Source organism: Micromys minutus (assembly GCF_963924665.1).
Source record: "Micromys minutus genome assembly, chromosome: 24".
Lineage (NCBI taxonomy): Eukaryota > Metazoa > Chordata > Mammalia > Rodentia > Muridae > Micromys > Micromys minutus.
The window spans coordinates 32,624,077-32,644,133 of NC_137959.1; the positions used below are offsets into that span (position 1 = coordinate 32,624,077).

At 39.2% G+C, this 20,057-nt stretch overlaps 1 protein-coding gene across 3 annotated transcripts in view; it reads left to right on the forward strand.

Annotated features, from left to right (window-relative positions):
- AP1G1 (adaptor related protein complex 1 subunit gamma 1) overlaps positions 1–20,057 on the forward strand; it is a 76,616-nt gene that overhangs the window by 44,273 nt on the left and 12,286 nt on the right. For 2 of the 3 annotated variants that reach the window (XM_080937258.1, XM_080937260.1), the window contains 10 exons: positions 187–263; positions 3,228–3,323; positions 3,700–3,780; positions 3,966–4,064; positions 8,635–8,690; positions 9,583–9,696; positions 11,978–12,118; positions 12,910–12,964; positions 18,005–18,127; positions 19,241–19,330. In XM_080937258.1, coding sequence (XP_080793384.1) covers positions 187–263; positions 3,228–3,323; positions 3,700–3,780; positions 3,966–4,064; positions 8,635–8,690; positions 9,583–9,696; positions 11,978–12,118; positions 12,910–12,964; positions 18,005–18,127; positions 19,241–19,330 — 932 coding nt within the window. The remainder of the gene's footprint in view (positions 1–186; positions 264–3,227; positions 3,324–3,699; positions 3,781–3,965; positions 4,065–8,634; positions 8,691–9,582; positions 9,697–11,977; positions 12,119–12,909; positions 12,965–18,004; positions 18,128–19,240; positions 19,331–20,057) is intronic. The other variant, XM_080937259.1, reaches the window with a different exon arrangement.

The window sequence follows — 20,057 nt, forward strand, 5'->3', positions numbered from 1 at the left end:
ACAGTTGAGAAAGTTCTGATCTGAGCAGAATTACAGTAGCAGTTCCTGCTCAGTGCTTTGGTTCTTTGGGGGACTGGCAGGCAGGAGCAGTAATTTTCCTTTTGGAATTCACCTTCAGGGATGTGAAGCCCTGCTTTCTGGAACTGAGTAGAAGCTCATTTTTGCTTCCCTCTGGCCTTTCCTCAGGTGTCCTTCACACGTCTGTAGTCCTCCTCACAGAGATGTGTGAACGGAGCCCAGACATGCTTGCACATTTCAGAAAGGTAGGTGCCTTCTGTGTGATTTTCCTGAAAAGTCCATGTCTGTTTCACTTAGAATTTTCTTCTGAATGCAAGCTATGAAGCTGAATAAAGGCTGTCACTATCCCAGCTGTGATAGAGCTGGAAGCCAGATTGAGGCATATAAGAGCTGCTATTAGTGTAGTGTTTCCCCTTTCAGAATAGAAGTTTTTCCTTGTTGGCAGACATACAAACTGCTCATGTGTTTTATCTACTGTTCTCACAGTGAGCCAGGAAATGTAACCTGAGCTCAAATTACAAATAGGATTGTTTCTCTTTATTTTTTAAGACAGGTATTTTTCTGTTTTTTCTTAAGGTGAGAATAGCAAACAGAATATTGACTTTTATTACTTTGTTACAGTGTTCATTTTAGGCCATTGATTCCTGTGATAGTCCTACCTTCTTAAAGTCCCATATTCAGTGGGGGGGGGGAAGGGGACGATTCACCTTCTTCCCTCCCAAGACAGTGTTTCTGTGTGTCGCCCTTGGCTGTCCTGAAACTTGCTCTGTAGACCAGGCTGGCCTGAATTCAGATTCAGCTTCCTCTGCTTCTCAGGTTCTGGGATTAAGAGGTGTGCACTACCACCGCCTGGCTTCCTTTTTATAGCATTTTAGTGTACTCACTTTTATTTCTTCCTTTACTTACTAAGAAGGATTCAGAAAGATTATCCTTTGTCTAGTTACAAGCATTGGTTCCTTTAGAGAAGGCTGCTGAGCACTCCACAAAGAGCTCATACTTTTTTTTTTTTTTTTGGTTTCCTCTCCCTTAGATGTTCATGTCTTGATTAAATTAATGTAAAATAGTATGAGACCCGTATCTGTCCCTAATGCTTGCTTTGTATGTTTTGTTCCTGTTGTCTGTTTGGAATCCTGCTGTATGTTAGAATGAAAAGGTAAGAATTAACCCTCTCTTTTTAGATGGTGCATGCTGCTGGCTTTAGGTCCTTAGTAGCTTTTGTGTATCCATCCACAAGTGTGGCTTTTAACTGTACTAATGCTGAAGCTCTGCTTAATACTGTGAATTATTTGTTCTAGCATTTTTGGCTAACTCCCTGGTCCAGTTTCTGTCTTGTCTTTTAATCTCCTGACGCCAAATTCAGCCTTGGATTTCAGTTGCAGCCTTCCCTGAGTTGTAACCCTCCTCCTCTGCCTTGCCTTCATCTTCATGTGAGAGGCTTTGAGCAGCTGCCCTTCCAGATCTGCCTGGCGCCTTATACAAAACATTGCTTCTTTTTGAAGTAGATACTTTAGAGCCATCTGTGGGTAACCCATACTTGAAAAAGCTCCACATGTACTTCTGAGCTTGAGTTCAGGCTTAGAGCTTTTATCTCCCTCTTACCTGGACTTAATCTTGCTGAGAAGCTTTGAGATATTGAAAGGCTCTTATAGGCAGAGCATTCGGCACCAACTGACCCTCATGGCTGCAGCTTTTCCTCTGTCACGTGCTTTGTCTGTCCTGTCATCAGTGTTAGTAACTTGCATTTTTGTCTGAAAACTAAAACTGGGTTCCAAGAACTTATATGCTGAACAATTAGACATGAGCTTTCTGTCCCAGGGTAGTCTGGGTGATGCGCTGGCCTTGGCAGCAAATAAAGTAATTTCTGAATTTAATAAGGACTTCTCCAAGAGCTAAATCAGATTTTTAAAAGTGACTTAGGGTTATATGTAGTGCACAGATTGTAGTGAGCGGGGAGTATGTGAGGTGAGCTGCCTGTCTTCATACTGTGGTCAGCAGACTTACTGTTGATTTTATTTAGAGTTTATAGATCTCTGAACCTTAGACTTGTCTTATTCTTGGAGTTGTCCACATTCGGTTTTTGTTTTGATGATTTGAGTCACTAAGTTCTGAAGTATTATGGCTACTGTGCTCTCTTGCATTTATAAGTGACCTTAACGTCTTAGTGTTTTGGGTGCATGTCTTGAGTGTAGCTTGGCATTTCATTTTAATCTCAGGACCTTTGTAGGCTTTGGGAAGTAAGGAGGGAGCAGAACAAACACAAGGGAAAAAGAATGAATTGCAGAGTTGGCTCTGATCAGCTTTCCTACCAAGAGACGTAGTGTTTATCCCCTTTCTTGTTTAGTTTTAGGTAATGAGAGCTGTTCATGTAGATAAATGGGGTGTTCTTTTGGAGACTGGGAAGTTCAGTTTTGACAGACATTTTGGAATAGGTGTTTCACATGAAGCTCTTGATGAACACCAAGCAAATGATCGCTCCTATTTATTTGCAAGCATCTGTAACTAGATGGACAATAATAATTGACATGAAACTGGGCAAGGAAGGTCAAAGGATTCTTGACTAAGGAGTGTATAGTCTATTCGATAGGACATAATTGCATACTGATACTGAATTTGGCAGAATTTCGTCTGAGTAAAGGGCAGGGCACTGGGATCTTAGGTGTGCTTCTTCTGTCATTTTCGTTTGGCTCATGTTGGTCACTATGGTATTTCATGCTGCTTTTTGGGAAAGGATATATGACTAAACCTTATCTTCAGAGAAGAGACCTTTTTCTACTTGAAGTGTGATCTTATTTTAATAAGATCATTGGTTAATGCTTTACATGACTTTGTTAGAATGGATATAAAGGAGCTGTTTTTTGGCTACCCAAGAGTTCTACAAAAGCAGAGCTGCAGTATATTCCATAGACCTTTTTTATTTGGGTCTCAATGGCTCTTGGCCCACTATGATTCTAGTGTCTTTACATATGGAATTTCACAGGAAAAAAGATCTGGCTTGTTTTCATGCTGGTGAAGTGTATATTGATAGGTTTTGGCCTCAGTATTTGTGTTAATACTTCAGCCATTTGCATTACTGTATTTACAGCAGAAGAAATTTCTTGGACTCAGACCCTTGCATCATTTTTCTGAACCAAAGAATCTGCTTATTGAAGAGATAGGCTTATAGAGTCACTGTTTTGTTGTTGTTTTGATGCATCTTTTTTCCCCTGCAGCTTGTGCCCCAATTAGTTCGAATTCTGAAGAACCTCATCATGTCCGGATATTCCCCAGAACATGATGTTTCTGGTATCAGTGACCCCTTTTTGCAGGTGAGTTTGAAAAACATTTTGGATAAATGCCATGTGAATGCAATGCTTTTAAAGAGATTGTTTTCTTCATTTTAAGTTTATATAGGGTGCAAATTTGATAATATACTAATTATATTAATAAATGAGCCAGGGCCAAATAAGTATTGTATTTAATTAATGAAGTAACAGTATAAATGTAAAATTTAGTGCCTGTGAAGCATGGGTTATTTTATAACTTAATTAGATGTAGACATGTGTATGGCCTCTTTAAAATGATGTTGAAAATCTCCTGACTTACCTTTGATGGCATCTAACTTTACTTGAATGATTTCAAGTTTCATTTTGAATGAGATTGAATCAGACATACTTTGTTGAACTTTTGTATCCTTCCCATTAGGTACGAATTTTGCGGTTATTAAGAATTTTAGGACGGAATGATGATGATTCAAGTGAAGCTATGAATGATATATTAGCACAGGTGAGTTGATCTGCCTTGAAATATATTAAGTTTCATTTTCATCCAGCAGAGAATGGAAGGTGTGACTATCAGGGCGAATAGCTCCCGTCTTCTCCTTAGTGAGTTACCGAGACGGTGACGTATTGTTGCACTTAGTAGTTTTGGAAGTGTTGCCTCCTCACTCACTCACTGCTGTCTGTTTTCAGGTCGCCACTAACACAGAGACTAGTAAGAATGTAGGAAATGCTATTCTGTATGAGACGGTTCTGACTATCATGGACATTAAATCAGAGAGTGGACTGCGAGTAAGTCTTCTTGAATCTTCCCTTTTCTCTAAACATTTTATTTTGAGTGATTGAATTGGGCTTCAGTACTTTGGAAATAGGTTCCATTTGGAACTTTCAGAAGGACTGATGTACCAAAGCAGGATACCATGTATTCGATGTGTGCCTTAACCTTGATAAAAATGCTAAAGCTTGGAAGAACTAAGGTGGGGTCATAGTGTGTTCCTATTGTTAAGGGAATTCTTCAGAATGAACTTTTACACAACCTGAATTGTACCCACCATTTTAAACAAGACACAGATACAATATCTAAATAAATTTATTTAAGGAATAAACCTATAGAGCAAGAAAGGTAGCTCCAAAGTTATACTGAGAAGAAAGTGTTAGCTTGGTAGCTTTCACAGATCTCTCCTTCAGAGGAAAACACTGTTGTGTGATGCTTTGTCTAACAACATTTTGCTACATAATACAGAGGGGCTGACCTGGAATCTTCTGTAGGGTGGTCTGTCCACGGTTTCTTAATTCTTCTGCTTTAACCTCCCAGTTCTGGTCACAGGTGTGCTCCACTGCATCCAGCCCTTTCACTGCTGTCATGTAACATTGAAACAATTTTAGATTTTTCTCGAAGGATTTATTATTTTTTTATTAATTGTGTGTGCATGTGTTTGTGGTAAGAGCAGCACCTGTGGAGACCAGAAGAGGATATTGGATTCCCCAGACCTGGAATTACACATGGTTGTGAGCAGCCTAATATAGGTGCTGGGAACCAACTTTGGATCTCTGGAAGAGCAGCAAGCATGTCCTCTACCCCAAGAAGCCTCAGAGCTTCTGTATACGCCATGCATGCCCGACTTTCCTGTGCAGTGTCTTACAAACTTACACATCTCTTGAAGATCAGGAAATTAACATGGACACTCTACTATTAAGTGAATTTTACATTTCACTTAGATTTTTCAAGTTTCCAAGTGGTATTTATTTTCTGTTACAGCGTCCAGTCTGTGAGCCTACATTACATTTAATTGTCACATCTCCTGGTCTGTTAGTTTCTCAGTTTTTCTTTATCTTTCATGATTTTGACACTTTAGGAGTATTGATCAGTTGTTTTGTAGAATGTAACTCAATTTAGTCTGATTTTTTTTTCATAGTTTTATAGATTAAAGTTACACATTCTTGGCAAACTTCCACACTTGATAAATCCTTTGCAGTAGAGATTACCAGGCAGCACATTGCCAGTTTTCTTAGGACTGCATATTCCTTTCCAACTCTCAGGCTACCTATAAAGATTTGTTTGTTGGTTCTTCAATAATATGTTTTTATTCATGTTATATCTTGATCACAGCCCCCTTTTCTTTCTTCTCAGTCCCACCCTTACAAGTCCATCCCCTGTTATCCCTCTTTGGGTACCACTCAGTGGCAGGGAGCAGAACCTGAGATAGCCCCCACTCCACTTGTTAGGGCACCCACATGAAGACCAAGCTGCACTTTTATTTTTATGTGGATAAGTGTCTGCCTAAATGTATGTATGTGCTCCATATGAATCCTTATACATGCCTGGTTCCTACAGAGTTTGGAAAAGGGCATTGGATTCCCTGGAACTGGAGTTATGGATGATTGTGAGCCATCATGTGGGTGCCGACTATTAATCGTTAAGCCATTCATTTCCAGTCCTGTATGTTGGTGTCTTTATTACTGTGTATTTACTGTCTTTCCATTTGGGAGAAGACACTTTGAGCCTGTGCAGATACATTTTTTAGGCTTTTGTCCATAATTTTAGACAGATGTTTATGATAATATTCTAACATTAGTTTCCTATTTTCTTCATTTTTTTCCCCCTCAAGAAATAATGGGAGTTCTATAGGGTTATCCCCATGAATTTCTCCTTAACCCAATCATCATCAACAACAACAATGATGATGATGATGGTGATGCTTATTGATAATTACCAATTTATTAGCGTATGTGGGGGGGGGTTCTCTCTGTATTCCTGGCTGGCCTGAAACCTGCCTTTAAGTCCTGAGTGCTGGGATTAAATCATCCCATCTGGCTTAATCCAATGAATTAATAATATTAAAATTGCTAATCCAGATCCTTTAAAGAAATAGACTTAACAGCTAGAGTATAATATTATGATATCATGTGATATACCAAAATAACTTTGATCAATTTCTTTTTTTTCTTCTCCCTTCAAGTAAAAGCAGCAGCCATGTATTGTTCTTTACTCTGTTAGGATAATATTATCTTGAGGTTGCTTTTTTACTCGTGTATAAAGACGTGTGTGTGTGTGTGTGTGTGTGTGTGTGTGTGTGTGTATTTCCAATTGTGGTAGAATTTATATATGTATAACAATTTACCATTTGGATGTAAATTAAAGATGTGTAAAAATGTCTTTAGTATATTTATATAGCTAAGTAACCAGTACTGCCATATTTTTCCAGAGCTTTTCCCTCCTTCCTCTGTATCCCACCCTTAATTTTTTAATTAAAAACATTTTAAATGATTTTATTTTATGTGTATGATTGTTTCTGTAGCAAATATGTCCATGTGCCATTTATGTATCTGGTGCCTTTGGAAGGCAAAGAGGGTGTCAGATCCCTGAAACTTGATTTACAGATGCTTATAGCTGCCATAGGGTTTTGGGAATTGAACCCAAATCCTTTGGAAGAGCAGGAGTCAGAGCTGTTAACATTGTGTCATTTTTCCAGCCCCCCCCCCCCCCCGTTTTGTTTTGTTTAAGAAAATAGTTTATTTTGGAAAATTAGCCCTTAAAAACACCATTTTGTTTTGTCTGGGTTTCTCCTCAGATTTTGCAAAGATACAGAAACAACAAAAACCCAACAGCCAAATGTGAAGGTGATACAGCTCAACCAGTAGAGTGCTGGGTTCTATCACTTCAACAAATGAAGAGAAATGCTCTTTCTTCTTCCTTTCTAATCAGTATATTGTGTAATCAATCAGTATTTTACTTTCAACACCAGATATGGGGATGGTTCTTTTCAGTGGTCACCAGTTGGTATTCTTTAATGTAGTTCAGTTTAAATATTCCCTACTTGGCGATCGTGTCAGATCTCACAGGTTGAAGGCATAGTTCTACAGAACAGTCTCCCACATCAGATGCTCGTTATATGATTGGTATTTTAAACCAGCCAGCTGTGATCCTGGGTTCTTACATCCCTGTTAGCTTAGTTAATGTGCTATGACGCCTTAAAGAATTCAGAGGGATTCTTGCTTGTACTTGTTAATGGTAAAGGATCTTCAGAGGATATAGATGAATATTATCTAGGTTGGCAAAACAGGGGACAAAGCATATAGGGATGGGTAAAAAACATTCTTGCACTGTACTGTCTTTCAGAAAACACCACGTGTTTAGCTACTCCAAAGTTCTGTTCTTTGGGTTTTATGGAGACCTCATTATGTAGGCATGGATGATTAAATCATTGGCCATTGGTAAAGATTATAACCTTCAGCATGTTTTCTTTCCAGGATCTTGAGAATGGGCTGAGAACTCCAGCCTCCAATAGCATGGTTGCTTCCTCTGACAAGCTAGCCCCATCTTTAGGCTTTTCAGGGATCTATCAAACGTTACCTCATAACAACTCACTGTAGGAGTGGAGATGGCTCAGTGATTAAGAGCACTTGCAGTCATACCACAGGACTAGAGTTCAGTTCCCAGCACCCACGTCAGGTGTTCCAGTGCCCTCTTCTGACCTCTAAGGAGACACACACACACACACACACACACACCATAAATAAGCACACATTTTAAATCTTTTTGAAAATATAAAAACTGAATGTGGTTTAAGAGCTGTATGTCAAGAAATGGGGACAGTGGCATATTTTACAATATCCTATATTTCATTAATGTATCCCTTTGCTTGTGTCTTTAACACTTTTTCTTGTGTTTCATCATATGTCAGATGCTTTTCTTGTAATACCTCAATAGGACTCCATTGTACGTGGCATTAATATATCCAGCAGATTTGTTGTTCATGACTATCTAGGACATTCTTATCACTTGTTCCTTGCTGATACAGCTCCAGGAGACTTTGTGTCCATGCTTGTACCAAGCATCTGTCACATACGCTTGGAGAGTTAAATGACTGGAGTATGTATTTCTCTTAGGTTCAAGGTCGTTGATTTTATTGTCCTTCTAGCATTGGGCAGCATTCCAAAAATAGGATATATTTTCATTATGTCCTCCGGTAATTTTGGTAATTACTGCTGAAACTGAATGTGATTTTTAAAGAGTTTGTTTTGTATTTGTGCACATGCATACATATGTGTTTATTATTCTGTACTCATGGAGGTCAGAGGCCAGTTTGAGGGAATGGGTTCTGGAACTCAGGCCATTAGGTTTGGTGGACGGCACCTTTACATATCTATTGAGCCATCTTTCTGCCCTGAAATGGAACATGATTTTAAGAATGCCTTTAGATAACTTTTTCTTTTGCGAACAGTTTATAGATCTTTAAGCATCTGCTGTCCAGAGGCTGAAAATTTATTTTTTAGATTAAGAAAACAATATAAATATATCATTTTTATAGGTTAAAAACAAGAAACCAAAAAAAATATATATGTTATTTCTTCTTTTTAGGTTCTAGCCATAAATATTCTTGGTCGATTCTTATTGAATAATGACAAAAATATTAGGTAAGTCAACTGAAAAAATTTCCATATCTTCTATATTATAAAAATTTAGTATTTTCCAGAGTGACTTTGCTCATGATTATATATGTGTGTATTATGAATTGTATGATCTAGAATTTGAAGTCAGAATTTTTAGTTTTAGTTCAGTCTTGAAATTGCTGCTTTGTAAGGAATTTGAGAATGTTAAGAGCAAACATTCTACAAAGGTCCAAATGGTAAAAGTTTCAGGCTTTCTGAACCACAGGGTCTTTGTGGCAATATTTAATTCCATTGTGTTGGAGCTATAACTCAAATAAAGTTTTTTGGTGGGGGTAGTGGTGATGGTTTTGAGACAGAATTTCTCCATGTAGTTCTGGCTGTTCTGGAACTCAGTTTGTAGACCAGGCTGGCCTTGAATTTAGAGATACATCTGCCTCTGCCTCCTAAGTGTTGGGATTAAAGGCAGGCACCATCATGCCTAGCTTTAATTTCAAATTCTTATAAACAGGAGCAGTTTTGTTATTGGTATTAAAAAAGAGCAGAAAACATTTAAATGAAAATTGAAATAATTTTCTCTTGTACACTGTGGGTAAGGCAGTATGAAAAAACATATATACCTTACTGTATTTTTTCTTGGAAAGATTTAGAAAGAACCGAGTCAGTTACTGCTAGAAGTTTAAATGGATGTTGTGAGAAAGCAAGGCTGGTCTCAAAGACGCCCACCTTGTCACATCTGTCGGTTCTGCTCCTGTACCTTTAAAGATGTTACTTCCTACTCACGAGCTCTGTGCTTACCCTGGAATACTTTCACATGTGCATTTCCTCATCTATTTGACATCTTTGTTATAATTCAGAGGGAAAACTGCCTTGAGTTTTACATTTTAGCTTATTTATTATGAAACACTTTTCCGTGCAGATACGTTGCACTGACGTCTCTGTTGAAGACTGTGCAGACAGATCATAATGCTGTACAGAGGCATAGAAGCACAATTGTGGACTGCCTAAAAGATCTGGATGTCTCGATAAAAAGGTAAGAAGAGAGTCTCTCCAGCATTGTTAAGTGAAACAGATTTTTGATAAGGCTTTGTCTATCCTCTATTAATTTGATAGTTTGTAGCAGTTTTGAGAGCCAAGCATTTAGGTATTTAGTCACTGTGTTCAGAAATGAGTTAGAGACCCGTGGGAGATGGGGAATTGTGTACTGAGCGGGCTCTCAGTTCTTAGGTGAAATAATTGGTACAGATGCACTGGGCCAGTGTTTACTTAGTAGAGGTGTTGTGTTCCTGTGCTGGAGGAGGAAGTGATCCATCAGCTAAGTGTTTCACCACTGTGCTGAAACTCAGCATTGCTGACAGTGCACCTTTTCTCAGCACTGTTGCCTCCTATGTAAATGTAAGCACTTTCAGAGGCTTACCCAAGGTTACAGAGGCTAAGCTGAATTTACATATTAAAACTATCTTAACTTCTTACTGGAATGATTACGTTGGTGAGGGTTGAATTGCTATTGTGTGTATTAGTTAATATGGAATCATGTACTTAGTTGTTAGTTTTGAAATGTCATATGTTTAGTATTTTCTTCCCCCACTAGACAGTCTCAATTTTCTGTGCATCTGAGGTTGACTTTGAACTCCTGATTCTTTTGTTCCCAGCTCCTAAGTGCTAGGATTATAAGCATGCACCATCATTCTGGTCATGAAAAATATTTTAAAATTTGACCAAATATGAAAAAATATATATAGAGTTTTATATATTAAATACTTTTAGCTTTGCCTTTATTACCAAACTTAGTAGGAATCTAAAGGAACTTTTATTTGATCTTAAAGATATTTTCCCAATGATCAGTTTCCTATTAAGTTTGCTTTTACTATAATTTTTATACCTTTTTCAAAATAATTACTTTTTGATATTATAATTACATAATTTCCTTCCTCCAATTCCTCCCAGTTACATTATTTTCTTCTCCAATTCCTCCCAGTTACATTATTTTCTTCCTCCAATTCCTCCCATGTACTCCTTGCTCTTATGGGCCTCTCTCTACACACACACACACACACACACACACACACACACACACACACACACACACACCTCTAAATATCTACAAATATTCTGTTCAGTCTGTATAATGTTACATATATATGCTCTCATTCAAGTTCGTAGCCTCTTTCTCTTTAATTATTGTTAGGTATAGATGTGTGTGTCTTACTCTAGGGAAGAATACTTTTTTCTGCTCTCAGTATTCCTTATTCCTTTGTTTATGGTTGATGCCTTGTATGCTTTCTTCCAAATTAGCATGTCTGTTGATGTCCTGTTTGTGTTTTGGGAACATAGATCTCTTTATGTAGTCATGGGTGATATGGAAGTCATTATGTAGACCAGGTTGGCCTTAAACTTATGATGACCTTCCTGCTTCTGCCTCTCAAATGCTGGAATTGCAGAAACTTACCTGCTTCTGCTCCTGAGTGTTGGAATTAAAAGCATGGACCACCACACATAGTAATTTTTGTTACCTTTAGATACATTTATGTATGATTGTGCATAGACATGTGCATGTGAGGTACCTGAATTCTTAATGGCTGAACCATCTCTTCAGTCCCATAACAAGTGTATTTTAAGATTTATTTTTATCACTTTTAACTTTTATCTCCCCCTCCCCCTTTGAGATAGGGTCTAATGTAGTCCAGGCTGGTATTAAAGACAGTATGTAGCTGAAAATGATTGTGAATTTATCATCCTCTGCCTCTACCTTCTCAGTGCTGGGAGTATAGATAAGGCTCACTTACTCAGTTTCTGCACTGCAGAGTGTGGCACCCAGGGCTTTGAACATGACAGGCAGGTACTCTTAATAATTAGGATAACCCAGTCCTATGATGCTGTTTGATGTAAACAAAGTTATATTTATGCAGAAATGGGGTGCAAGTAGAATATCATAAATATATTTTTAGACTTTTTCTAAGTTTTTATTGGTATTGTTATTCATCTAGTCATTATTTATTTATTTATTTTTTATTGGGAAGGGCCTAATGTAGCTTAGGCTGACCTTTTTCTAGCTGTGTAGCTGAAGATGCCATTGACTTCCTGATGTTCCTGTCTCCACCTCCCAAGAGCATATAGATACACATTGTCATGCATGTGCCACCACTCCCAGGTTTTCTCAGGGATTCTGGAGAAGAGCATTGGGGTAGCACTCTCAGTACCAGAGCTATCGGATGAATGCATTGTCATGTGAGATCACAAAGCTGTACAGATGTTTATGCCACTGCTTTTGGTGTATTCCCACCATAAATATGTTTTTCTTTCCCCTCTACAAGACGTGCAATGGAATTGAGTTTTGCCCTGGTGAATGGGAATAATATCCGAGGCATGATGAAGGAATTACTTTATTTTCTGGATTCTTGTGAGCCAGAATTTAAAGCTGATTGTGCATCTGGAATCTTCCTTGCTGCAGAAAAGTAAGATTTAATTGTTATTTTCATTGGTAGGAGGTGCTTGGAACTTCCTAAAAGCATCTTTAAAACCTGGTGCCAAGAGACACAATAGACATGTCTAAGGCAGGCAGCATTTATTTCTCACTCTGAATTAGAAGTAATTGTATCCAATGTTGAAAATGGTAAGACCAAACAGAATTTCACTTTTGAGAACTTTCCTTCTGTATTCATTCTCAGCCTCACACCCTTTATGAAGAGGCAGAAAAGCATCTGAATTAAAGCTGTGTGTAAAACCTGACTTACTAAGCGCTGACACACATGCAAGTGGAGGTCCAAGGTTGATGTTCTCAGTTGCTCTTCCACCTTAACCACTGCTGGTCTCTCTGTGAAACCCAGGGCTCCATAATTTGGCTAAGCCTCTCTCCAGCTTGCTCTGGTATTCCCTGCTGTCATAGCCATCACACTGCATTTATGAGTCCTGGAGCTCTGATTCTGGCTCCCAGGTTTCTGAAGCAGCTACTGTAACCACTGAGTTGTCTTCCCTAGCCCTCCGGATTTGCCTTCTGAGAAATTGTGACCAAGTTCCGTGTTTTCAGCTCAATTTTACTTCTATTGTAATAGTATAGGAAATATGAGTTTGGTTATATTTGATTGTTTGTTGAAATGATAGTTCCTGCTAGGTTTCATGGTGTAATATATGCAAATAAAATTATTTTACTAGAAAACCTAGAAAAGATTGTAGAACAGAATTTTTGAAAGTCACTGGGTATAGTGCAGTTTATGAATTTCAGTGTTTTTCACCCTTGCTTTTTCAGGTACGCACCTTCCAAACGGTGGCATATAGATACAATTATGCGTGTCTTGACAACGGTATGTTGCTTTTTAAACCAGACTATATATTGAATATATCTAGAAATGAGGCGGATGAAACCCCTATTCTCATGGAGGAGATTGGAAGTTGTGTAACTGTCCTGGTCTTGCTTTGATGAAACACTGACAACTTGGGAGAAAAGAGTTTGGAACTTAGAAGCTACAGAAGCTGAGGCAGGAACCCAGAGGTGGAAATTGAAACAGAAAATGTTGCTTACTGGCTTGTTTCCCTGTGGCTTGCTTAGCTTACCTTCTTATAAGACCTAGGTCCACCTGCACAGGGGTGGCAACACTCCAGTGAGCTGAGCACCCCACCCCATGACCTCCTTTCCCCCCAGACCAGACATTAATCAAGAAAATGCCCCACAGGCTAATCTGTTAGAGACAGTTCTTCAGTTGAGGGTCCCTCCTTCCAAGCGACTATAGTTTTTGTAAAATTAACCACATATGTGTTTCACTGTGTTGGCTAGGTTAACCTTCTAGCATGTAACATAATGTCAGGTAGGGATAGATGCTGGTGCACAAGGCACCTAAGCCAAGTGTTTTATATACTTACTATGGTTAGAAAAGGTAAAATTTGAAGAAATGGGCTTAGTGCAAGGAGGAGAGGGCCATGAAGATATGTGTGTCCTAATCAGAGGGAACAGTAAGTAAAAAATCCTGGGGTAGCAAGCTTGGGCTGCTTGGAAAGCAATGGAAAGACATTGAAACCAGGAAGTGGAGAGAAGCAGTGGATAGTTTGACTTCAAAGTCCTAAACAGGTGACATTATACAGAACTTCACAAGTGTTTGAATAAGATAGGAAGGTATTGCAGATTATTTTTTCCTTGCAGTGCTGGGGACCAAACCTTGCACATAGTAGGCAAATACTTGAACTTTGAGTTCTGTCCTCTATTCAGTTGTTGCAAGGTTTGAATGACTATGTTTATTTTACAGTTCCTGTTTTAGATGTTGCCTTTTCTTTGTCATTCTCGGATTTGAGGGTTTCTTTTTTTCTTTTTTAACTAGTTAATAGAGTGTGATAGCACAGTAAGAAGATCTACTGTCTGCCATGATGTTACTAGAAATGGGTACCATAAAGGAAAATATTCTCATATAATAAATGCATTTAAAATTAGAAACTCATAAACCAGCAGATCTAGGAACTAAGTAGGGAAAATATCATAGCAGCATATTGATATCTTTAATATGTAAATAAAATGGGAAAAATCCAGTAGTGACCAGTGATTGGCATTTGGATAGATAGTTCACAAAAAGAAAAAAAAATGTTTAACAAATGAAAAACACACTTACTAATAAAGAAATAATAGGAGAAGTAAAAACAAAGTGTATTTGTGGTGTTTTCTCCTTTGAGACAGTCCTCACATAGCTCATGTTGGAAGAGAACTGGCTGCGCAGCCAGGGCTGACTTTGAATTCTCCATCTTTCATCCTCTACCTTATGAATGCTGTGATTATAGGGATGTTCCTGTTCTCATACTCTCTTTTAGCTTGGAAGCCTTCACATTAATAGCTGAGCCATCTCTCCAGCCATACTTTCTGTTTTTGAGACAAGATCTCACTGTATTGGCCAGCAGGACAGGTGTGGCCAGCCCACTAGGCTTCTATTATACTTTCCAAACCCAATTTCTAGTATTGGTTAAAGAAAATGAACAGGTAGAAGTGACTGCCGTCAGTCCTGGTGACCCGAGCCCAATCCCTGGAGTGCTTGTGTTGGGAGAAGAGGTCCTTTGACCTCCATATCTGTGCCACAGCACACTAACCCAGACACATAAACTACATAAAAATGTGTAATTAATAGAGAAGCAGGACACACCTGTTACTTGATAGTGGTATCTATCCAGAATGCAGCATGGAAACCTGCAGTTAAAGTGTTCTGTTGTACCTTTTGTTGCATTTATACAATTTTTAGGTTTTAGCTTAGGAAAATAAAAAAGACAAGTACAGAAAATATGAATGTAAAAATGTTCATTTTGCTAGTTGGTGGTAGTACACATCTTTAATTCCCAGGCAGAAGCTGTGGATCTCTGAGTTCAAGGCTTTCCTGGTCTATAGAGTAAATTCCAGGACAGCCAAGGCTACACAGATAAATGAAACAGATCAAACAAAAAGTTTCAATCTTGTTTTATAATAGAGGCAAACTGGAAGCAATTGTTAGTGCATAAATGAATATTGGTTCAATAAATTATGATGATTTAGATGCATTTGTCACTGAACATGGTGGCTTATGACTATCATTTTAGCTTAGAAGTCTTAAGGAAAAGGACCTCCAGGATTTCAAAGCTAGCTTGGGCTGTAGAGTATGTTAAAGACTGACTTAGACTATAAGACCCATTTGACATAACACCAACAGAATTTGGTAGGGAATTTTCTGGGATAAGCTAGATTTTTATTTTGCTATTAGCAAATGTAGTTAATTTCCTAGAAGACTGTGGTTGTTTGTATATGCCTGGCCCAGGGAGTGGCACTGTTTGGAGGTGTGGTCTTGTTGGAGCAGGTGTGTCACTATGGGTATGGGCTTTAAGACCCTTGTCTTAGCTGCCTGGAAGTCAGTATTCTGCTAGCAGCTTTCAGATGAAGATGTTGAACTCTCAGCTCCTCTTGTAACATGCCTGCCTGGATGCTGCCATGCTCCTGCCTTGATGATAATGGACTGAACCTCTGAACCTGTAAGCCAGCCCCAGTTAAATTTTGTCCTTATAAGAGTTGCCTTGGTCATGGTGTCTGTTCACAGGAGTAAAACCCTAATACAAAAACTGAAAGTAGATAAATGAGATTGATAATGGACATTATGTATATTCTAACAAAAGTCATGATAAATTAGAGCACTCATTCTTATGATCACCATGTGATTTTTCTTCCTTAGCCCTGTGAGAATAGAACATTAGAATCTAACTTCTGCCTTACAACAGGTCCTTGCCTCTTACAGATACTGACAGGCACCCTACTGGGACATTGCAGGCAGGGTATTAATGTGATCTTTTTAGCTTCCTACTTTGGCTTTGACCATTTTCTTCATGTTGAGTGAGTATTCTGGTTGCTTGTGATACCTCAGCCCTTCCAGAATGCACAGGCTTAGGCCTGGCCTTGTGTCTTGTAAGTCAGTTCTGCTGTTGTGTTCCGCAGTGGAGGGATGCTAACTAGGATCCCCATTCTACATCACATGTGGCTAGTTAAAGCATTCTAACTGCCTGGGACTTACCTTCCCCATAGGTTAAGTAGCTTTGTTTTGTCCTGGCTGTAGATACTGGGAGAATATTTAAAAATCAGGTTTAATAATTGAAAGTGAGCAGGCTGGAAGTTCCAGTAGTGAGTAGTTAGAGTGTGTCTCAAAATGAAAGTCAGGGCTGCAGAAACAGCTCATTCAGTGAAACACTTGCTTTTAGTTAGGGTTTTACTGCTGTGAACAGATACCATGACCAAGGCAAATCTTAAAAGGACAACATTTAATTGGGGCTGACTTACAGGTTCAAAAGTTTAGTCCAAATTATCATCAAGGAAGGAGCATTGCAGCATTCAGGCAGGCATGGTGCAGGCAGAACTAAGAGTTTTACATCTTTATCTGGAGGCTGCCAGAGGAAGACTGACTTTCAGGTAGCTAGGGTGAGGGTCTTAAGCCCATGCCCACAGTGACACACCTACTCTAACAAGGCCACACCTAATTGTGCCACTCCCTGGGACAAGCATATACAAACCATCACACTTGCCGAACAAATTGTGAGCCTGAGTTTGATTCCTATGTAAAGAAAATGTTGGGTATAGTGGAGCACTCTTGTAATTCTAGTGTTGTGGAGGCAAAGACAGATTCTTCAAGCTTGCTGGCCAGCCAGCTCAGTTAAATTGGAAGCTCCTGGATCAGTGATAGATCCTGTCTCCAAAAAAAAAAAAAAAGGTATAGAGTGACTGAGGAAGATACCTGACGTCAACCTCTGGCTTCAGTATGTGTGTGCATCCATATATACGTAGACACAAGAACGAAAGTAAGAAGAGGGTGGAGGTGGGGTTGGTGCTGGAGAGACTACTCAGTGATTAAGAGCACTTTTTGCTCTCATAGAGGACCCATATTTGGTTTTCAGCACCCATTGGCTTACAACCACTTGTAACTCCAGTACCAGGGGATCCAATGCCCTGTCTTGACCTCATGGATAGTGGGCATGCAGGTAGGCATCCGTGCAAGCAGAATACATAATTAAAAGGGGAGGAAAGGTGATTGAAGAGAAAGTTCAGTGATAGAGTGCTTGGGTAGCATTTACAAGACTGTTTTCAGTCCCAGGTGCCATGCCAAAGTCAGTGGATCAGTGCATGAATAATTAAATGCAAAATATCTCCATGCCCATTATTTATTGATTGATTGTATAATATCAGTGAGAACTAGTTTTTAAATAACTGTGTGATATCTTAAGCTTATTTTGGAATTCATTTGCTGTGCTGGGGTCTGGTGTAGCAGTAGTTTTTGCCTAGTGTTTGTGAGAACGTTATATTTGCCCCTAATGCTGAAAACAAGTCAAAAAACCAAAACAGAACAAAATTGATTTGTCCTTCGGCACTGTGCACAGGTGCCTGTCATTGCTTACCCTAGAGTGAGTTCTGAGGCTTGCTCATGTGGTTTTAATGGTGTTGTGGAGCTGTGGAAAACAAGTAATTAAGTTCACAAAGAATGTGTTTTTCAAATCTTTTGAAATTTCAGAGTCTTACCTAAGTAGAAAAAAAAAATGTCATCCTTGGAAATTTGAAACTTTCTATTTTGATTTTGACTGGTGATTTGTATGTGTGTTAGAATTTGTGTGTGTGTGTGTGTGTGTGTGTGTGTGTGTGTGTGTGTGTGTTAGAATTTGTTAGAATCAAAAAGCTTAAAATATTTTCTCCAGACTTTGAGGCTTGGGCTGTTTATGGTCCTGGTTGTTAGAATTACTCTATCTTTGCTTTTTGTTTTTTGTTGTTGTTTTTTGTGTAGTCTTTTCCAAAAATAATTGGAAAACCTGTTCCCCTGCACTTGCCCACACTGGTTATGTGCTCTTCAACTGTTCCTGTTTCCTTTTAGGCAGGAAGCTATGTTCGTGATGATGCAGTTCCCAACTTGATTCAGTTAATAACCAACAGTGTGGAGATGCATGCTTACACCGTCCAGCGCCTGTACAAGGCAATTCTCGGTGATTATTCTCAAGTAAGTACTTCACTTTTGTTACTTCTTGGGATGAGTACTCAGATTTTCTTCTTGTATCACTAATACTGAGACATACAACCTGTTTCGAACTTTACAATTGATGACATGTAATTTATATTACATAGTTTGGGGACCTGGCTCAGCCATGAAAAAGTTTGTGTACTCCACAAGCATTAGGACCTGAGTTTTATACTTGTACCCTCGATTCTTTTATTATTTTTATTATTTATTATGGTTTTTGAGACAAGATCTCACTGTGTATTCTTGGCTAGCTTGGAACTCCCTGTGCAGACCCGTCTGCACTCAGGTTTATAAAGACCTGCTGCTTCTGCCCTCTGGGTGTACGCCACTCCCCGATCCACCTCTGTACCCCTCCACCCCACAACACTCCCCCCTTTTAAAGGCACGTGTGGTAGCTAGTGCTGGTGAAGAGGAGACAGGTGAATTCCTGGGGCTTTCTGGCTAGCAAGCCTAGCCTGCTTGGTGATGACAGGCCAGTGAGAGTTCTTGTTTCTGAAACAATTGAACAAAAACTGTGGCTGAGACTGCAGACATTGCCTAGCAGTTAAGGCCCTGTCTGTGCAAGCTGAAATCTCGAAAACCATAGTTGGGGTCATCAGAATGAACGTGAAAAGCAAAAGTCATATAGATGGGGTCACCAGCACCAACAGAAGAACATAGAAATGCTTGGGTATACCTGTTAACCTGTGATTCTCATACTCACACAGTCCCAAGACATCCAGAGCAGGCTAAAACAAACCTGGTAACCATGTTTGTGAGCTCTGTTCTGTAGAGAGAGACCCTGCCTCAATGAATAATGTGGAGATGGAGTGAAGATGTCAACCTCAGGCCTCTACTCATATATGTGCACATGTGTACATATACCCACACAGGAGTTCACATGCATATGCACATTAGAAAGAAAGGCGGATGGCATCTGAATAGCAACAGAGGTTGTTTTCTGGCCTCTACTTTCAGCTGTGTCCACGCACACACACTTAAACTAATATATACAAACATTCATATACATATCTAAGCATATACACACACAGACACACACAACAAAGAATTTTGTTTTGGGGAAGATTGAAGGCCTTGACTTTCTTTTGGCAGCAACCCTTGGTACAAGTGGCTGCATGGTGTATAGGCGAATATGGCGATCTTCTTGTGTCTGGCCAGTGTGAAGAGGAAGAGCCTATTCAGGTATCTCATGCTGTTCTTAGCTAAGGAGGTAATGAGAATGTGCTTTTGATAATGGAGTAATGTTTAATGGGGAGTTGGAATTGATTCCTTGGAAGCTTTTTACAGAAGGACTACTTTAGACATGTGGTACTTAGAACATGCAGTATTGAACTGGAGAGATGGCTCAGTGGTTAAGAGCACTGACTGCTCTTCCAGAAGTCCTTAGTTCAAGTCCCAGCAACCACATGGTGACTCACAACCATCAGTAATGGGATCTGATGTTCTCTTCTGGTGTGTCTGGAGACAGCTACAGTGTACTCACATACATAAAATAAATAAATTTTAAGAAAAAAAAAAGAACATGCAGTATCTTGGGTTGTGTGGATTTAAATCCATTTTAGAGGTTCTGGTGGGATATAGTAGGGTTTTAGAATTCTGGATTGGTGCTGGGTTCAGTCCCCACTACTCACCACACAAACATGACTACTGATGTCTCACTTTCTCCATTGCAAATGGAGTTCTGGTTTCTTCCACTCTGGGCAGTTAAGGAGGCATGTGTTCACTTCCATTTGCTCATTGAAGGTTGGCTTTTGAGAGGCTTTTGGCAACAGCCTTGAACTCTTTGTGTCCTGTATGCTTCTTCTCCATCTGTCATACCTGATCTTAATTGACAGTGGTCATTTAAAAACCTGGTCTGATGTGAATAACTTAGCGCGGACTGCACGGGAGGTAGCATCCTCCACTCACT